General features: G+C 38.6%; 1 protein-coding gene across 1 annotated transcript; it reads right to left on the bottom strand.

Annotated features, from left to right (window-relative positions):
• Nucleotides 1-2,665: 2,665 nt before the first annotated feature.
• LOC121454559 (60S ribosomal protein L23a-like) lies at nt 2,666-3,198 on the bottom strand. The gene has a single exon (XM_041661962.1). It carries the CDS (start codon nt 3,189-3,191, stop codon nt 2,721-2,723), a length of 471 nt encoding a protein of 156 aa, XP_041517896.1. The 5' UTR covers nt 3,192-3,198; the 3' UTR covers nt 2,666-2,720.
• Between the last annotated feature and the right edge of the window lie 1,653 nt (nt 3,199-4,851).

Here is a 4,851-nt window from a genome sequence, read left to right as displayed (position 1 = left end):
AATGCAGATACATATGTTAGCTTTAAAAGTTTGTTATTTTCAGAGCAAAGGGACCAAACACTAATGCAAACAAATGGCCCCGGTGACCCAGCATCCAGAACAGCTTCAAGGCTGCTAATGGAGATAATACAGCCTCACAAACTATTCCAGCCAAAACCTAACAACTTTCCTGATTTTCTCAAGGTTCCCTCAAAGATTACCAGCACCACCAAACACAGGAAGTAGTCTAGAGAAGAATGCCCACATTCTTAAAAGATAGGTTTATGGATATTTATTATCATTTAAGGGGGGTTGGTTACAAGTTGTTTTTCATTATGGTCAAGAAAAAAGCTAAACAGAAGAGAGTAGATTCAGGGATCTCATTCTGCAAAGAAAAAGGGGGGATATAAAAATTATAAGATCAAAGGGTAGATTATTGAATCTACTTTTAAACTAAAAAAGCAACTACTAGTATTAAATATTTATGTTGGTATGAATTTTTTGTATATTGATACAAATTTAAGGTTATTTTTGTTTTTCTATGCACAATTTCTAATTGGTCTTAAAAAATAAAGCCTGCAGTCAGATATTAGGGAACAAAAGCTGAAGGATCAGAGAAGTAGAGCCACCAGTCACTAGAGAGACCTTTTAACTCTACTGAATCCTCAGACCAAAAGGGTGATCCTGACCTCATGCTGTCTCCTCAGACTGACTGCATCTTCAGACTGCATCTTCAGACGTCACTGAACTCCTGTCTCCTCTCACCTCTTATTTATCTCCCTGCCCACACATATTCCTTCCTGTCTCCACCTCCCCAGTGTTGGTATTAAAGGTGTGGGACTCCCAAATCCTGGGATTAAAGGTGAGTCACCACCTCCTGACCTCTAGTGGCTTAGCTCTGCATTCTGATCTTCAGGAAATCTTTATTTGTTAAAACACAAATAAAATATCATTATAATACTGTATGTATGTTTCTACTCTTGTTTAAGATATTTTGTATATTGATACAAATTTAAGGTTATTTTGTTAGAACATGCTGTATATATGTTCCTACTCTTGTTTAAGCTACTGTACCTATGCAGCTCATTTAACAATGTAATGTAAATTTCTAGTCCTTGAAAGTTATCTTTACAAATTATTTAGCATAATTAAGAAATACAGGTTAATAGTCACCTATAACTAGGGCACTTAAAGACCTGTTAGGTTTTCAAGGTCATACAGAGGTATACTTCAGATAGCTAGGCAATCTTCAAACACTTGAAAGACCTACAGAATGCATCATTTAAAATGTCTTAAGAACTCAGACTTTCCTTGACATAAAACATGTCTGCTCCTGACATCACTGATCTACTTCAAATGATGATAATGATGGACATTGGAGAGACTCCAAATGATGTTTGCTTTCCTTGTGGCAAAAGCAGCCATTAGGACAAGAAACTGTCCTTGCCTTGACTGCTGACAGTACACTGTCCTAACTGGACAAGCAGGACACAAAGAGTAGTAACTGCCTAATTTTGTCAAGACAGGGTTATGACAGTCCTTTATAATTTCCAGCTTTTGAAAAAGTCAGATATCCTAGGCCTGTATGCCAAAGATGGATGTCACAATGTTTCAGAGGAACTTTGAATGACTATCTAGGCAGCCAGTTATTTCTGCCATTTCTCATATTTTTTGGAAGTCACTTGCTATGCACTTCCTGCTTACTCAGGTAATGTTATTTCCTTCTCAGGTCTTTGATGGGGTTGAAGACTAGACAGTTGCCATTGCAGTTCTCTAGAATCTTGGCAAAAGGTAAATTAGGAACAAAACTTTGTGTAAGCAAAGACTGTTCATTCGTCTCTTGGCACCCCAGACCTGAATAATAACACAGAAGCTATATTAATTACATTGTTTGGCCAATAGCTTAGGCATATTTCTAGCTAACTGTTGCATCTTGAATTAACCCATTTCTATTCATTTATGTATCACCACAAGGCTTGTGGTTTACCGGTAAGGTTCTCAGCATCTGTCTCCTTCACAGCAATTACATGGTGTCTCCTTGATTCCACCTACTCTCCCTATATCTCTGTTCAGATTTCCCACCTGGATATATTCTGCCCTGCTACTGGACCAAAGGAGCTTCTTTATTAACCAATGGTAATAAAATATATTCATAGGATATAGAGGGAAATCTCATATCAATTTGGACTCCAGGAGAGGTAGCTAATGGAATAATCTCTATAAATTTTCCAATTACTTAGGAACTGGACATTGAGACTGTATTTCTTTTTTAATACATTTTTAATTGATATTTATTGAGCTCTACATTTTTCTCTGCTCCCCTCTCTGCCTCTCCCCTTCCCTCTTCGATCCTCCCCCAAGGTCCCCATGCTCCCGATTTACTCAGGAGATCTTGTCTTTTTCTACTTTCTACTTCCCATGTAGATTAGATCTATGTAAGTCTCTCTTAGTGTCTGCATTGCTGTCTAAATTCTCTGGGACTGTGGTTTGTAGGCTGGCTTTCTTTGCTTTATAATTAAAAACTACCTATGAGTGAATACAGGTGATAATTGTCTTTCTGGGTCTGGGTTACCTCACTCAAAATAATGTTTTCTAGCTCCATCCATTTTCCTGCAAAATTCAAGCTGTCATTATTTTTTTCTGTTGTGTAGTACTCCATTGTGTAAATGTACCACATTTTTCTTTCTTTTTTTTTTTATGGTGAAAAAGTGTATATTTAGAATTAGCTGGCTGGGCTCAGTTTAGATGATTCCAATCTTGTTGGCAACATCCAGAGCATCATAATCAGGAGCCAACCGAACATACGCCTTCTTCTCTCCATCGGGCCTTATGAGGGTGTTGACTTTGGCCACATCGATGTCATAGAGTTTCTTCACAGCCTGTTTGATCTGGTGCTTGTTGGCCTTGACGTCCACAATGAACACAAGTGTGTTGTTGTCTTCTATCTTCTTCATGGCTGACTCGGTGGTCAGGGGGAATTTGATGATGGCATAGTGGTCAAGCTTGTTCCTCCTGGGCGTGCTGTTCCGGGGGTATTTAGGCTGCCTTCGTAGCCGCAGGGTCTTGGGACGCCGAAAGGTGGGCGATGTATGGATCTTCTTCTTTTTGTGGCTGTGGACGCCTTTCAGCACTGCCTTCTTGGCTTTCAAGGCCTTCGCTTTAGCTTCGGCTTTGGGAGGGGCAGGAGCTTCCTTCTTCGCTTTCGGCGCCATCTTGACGAAAAGGCTATCACATTTTTCTTATTCATTCTTCAATTGAGGGGCATTTAGGTTGTTTCCATGTTCTGGCTATGACAAACAAAGCTGCTTTGAACGTAGTTGAGCATATGTCCTTGTGGCACGATTGAGCATCCTTTAGATATATACCCAAAAGTGGTATTACTAGGTCTTCAGGAAGGTTGTTTCCTAATTTTCTGGGAAATCACCACACTGATATCCAAAGGGGTTGTACTAGCTTGCATTCCCACCAGCAATGTAGAAGTGCTCCCTTTTCCCCACAACCTCTCCAGCATAAGTTGTCATCAGTGTTTTTGATTTTAGCTATTCTTTCAGGTGTAAGATAGAATCTCAGAGTTATTTTGATTTGCATTTCTCTGATGACTAAGGATGTTGAACATTTCCTTAAGTGTCTTTCAGCCATTTTAGATTCCTCTGTAGAGAGTTCTCTGTTTAGGTATGTACTCCATTTTTTTTTAATTGGATTATACGATCTTTTGGTGTCCAATTTCTTGAGTTCTTTGTATATTTTGGAGATCAGATCTCTGTCTGGTGTAGAGTTAGTGAAGACCTTTTCCCATTCTGTAGGCTGTCATTTTGTCTTGTTGACCGTGTCTTTTGCTTCAAAGAAGCTTTTCAGTTTCAGGAAGTCCCATTTCTTAATTGTTTCTCTTAGTGTCTGTGCTGCTGGGGTTATATTTAGGAAGTGGTTCCCTGTGCCATTGCATTCAAGTGTTCTTCCCACTTTCTCTTCTATAAAGTTCAGCGTGGCTGGCTTGATGTTGAGGTCTTTGATCCATTTGTACTTGAGTTTTGTGCATGATGATAGATATGGGTCTATTTTTATTCTTCTCATGTTAATATCCAGTTGTGCCAGCACCACTTGTTAAATATGCTTTCTTTTTTCCATTTGGTATTTTTTGCTTCTATATTAAAGATCAGGTGTTTGAAGATGTGTGGGTTGATATCTGGGTCTTCTATTCGATTCCATTGGTCCTCCTGTCTGTTCTTATGCCAATATCAGGCTGTTTTCATTACTGTAGTTCTGTAGTAGAGTTTAAAGTCAGGAATTGTGATGCCTCCAGAAGTTCTTTTATTGTACAGGAGTGTTTTGGCTATCTTGGTTTTTTTGCTTTTCCATATGAAGTTGAGTACCGTTCTTTAGAGGTCTTTGAAGAATTTTGCTGGGATTTTGATGGGCATTGCGTTGAATCTGTTGATAATGTATTTCTTATTTGATAATTGTTTTTGTATATAGTTTCAGTTTTGCTAAATTTATTACCTTTCCTTTCTATTTGAACTATACTTGATAATCATTCTTATGGTATATAGTTTTATTATATGTTAGAGTTAGAACCTTTCCCTTTATATTAAACAAAAAGGGGGGAATGTTACAGAGTTTCTGTTTCTGTTGCCTGTCCATTGTTCAACTGAAAAGAGGCAGAGTATCCATTCAACTGTCCCAAGTGAACCAACGAATCTTGTTGGACCGAGATGAGAGAGAGAGAGTGACCCAAAGGGAAGAGGCAGGCTTGAAGGTGATGCGGACTTTTTTGAGTCAGGAAGTATTAGTGGCAGTGGGTTTTTTTCTGCAGTATCTTGCCATCCAGGTAGCAAGGTTTTTATCTTATATTCTGTTCTTTAGTTCTATAATAAA

The sequence above is a fragment of the Microtus oregoni genome, unplaced genomic scaffold, assembly GCF_018167655.1.
Source record: "Microtus oregoni isolate MIOR12 unplaced genomic scaffold, Mior012 000012F_ref0000307, whole genome shotgun sequence".
Taxonomy (NCBI): domain Eukaryota; kingdom Metazoa; phylum Chordata; class Mammalia; order Rodentia; family Cricetidae; genus Microtus; species Microtus oregoni.
Note: the sequence above shows the minus strand (reverse complement) of the source record. Positions and strands in the feature narration are given on the sequence as shown.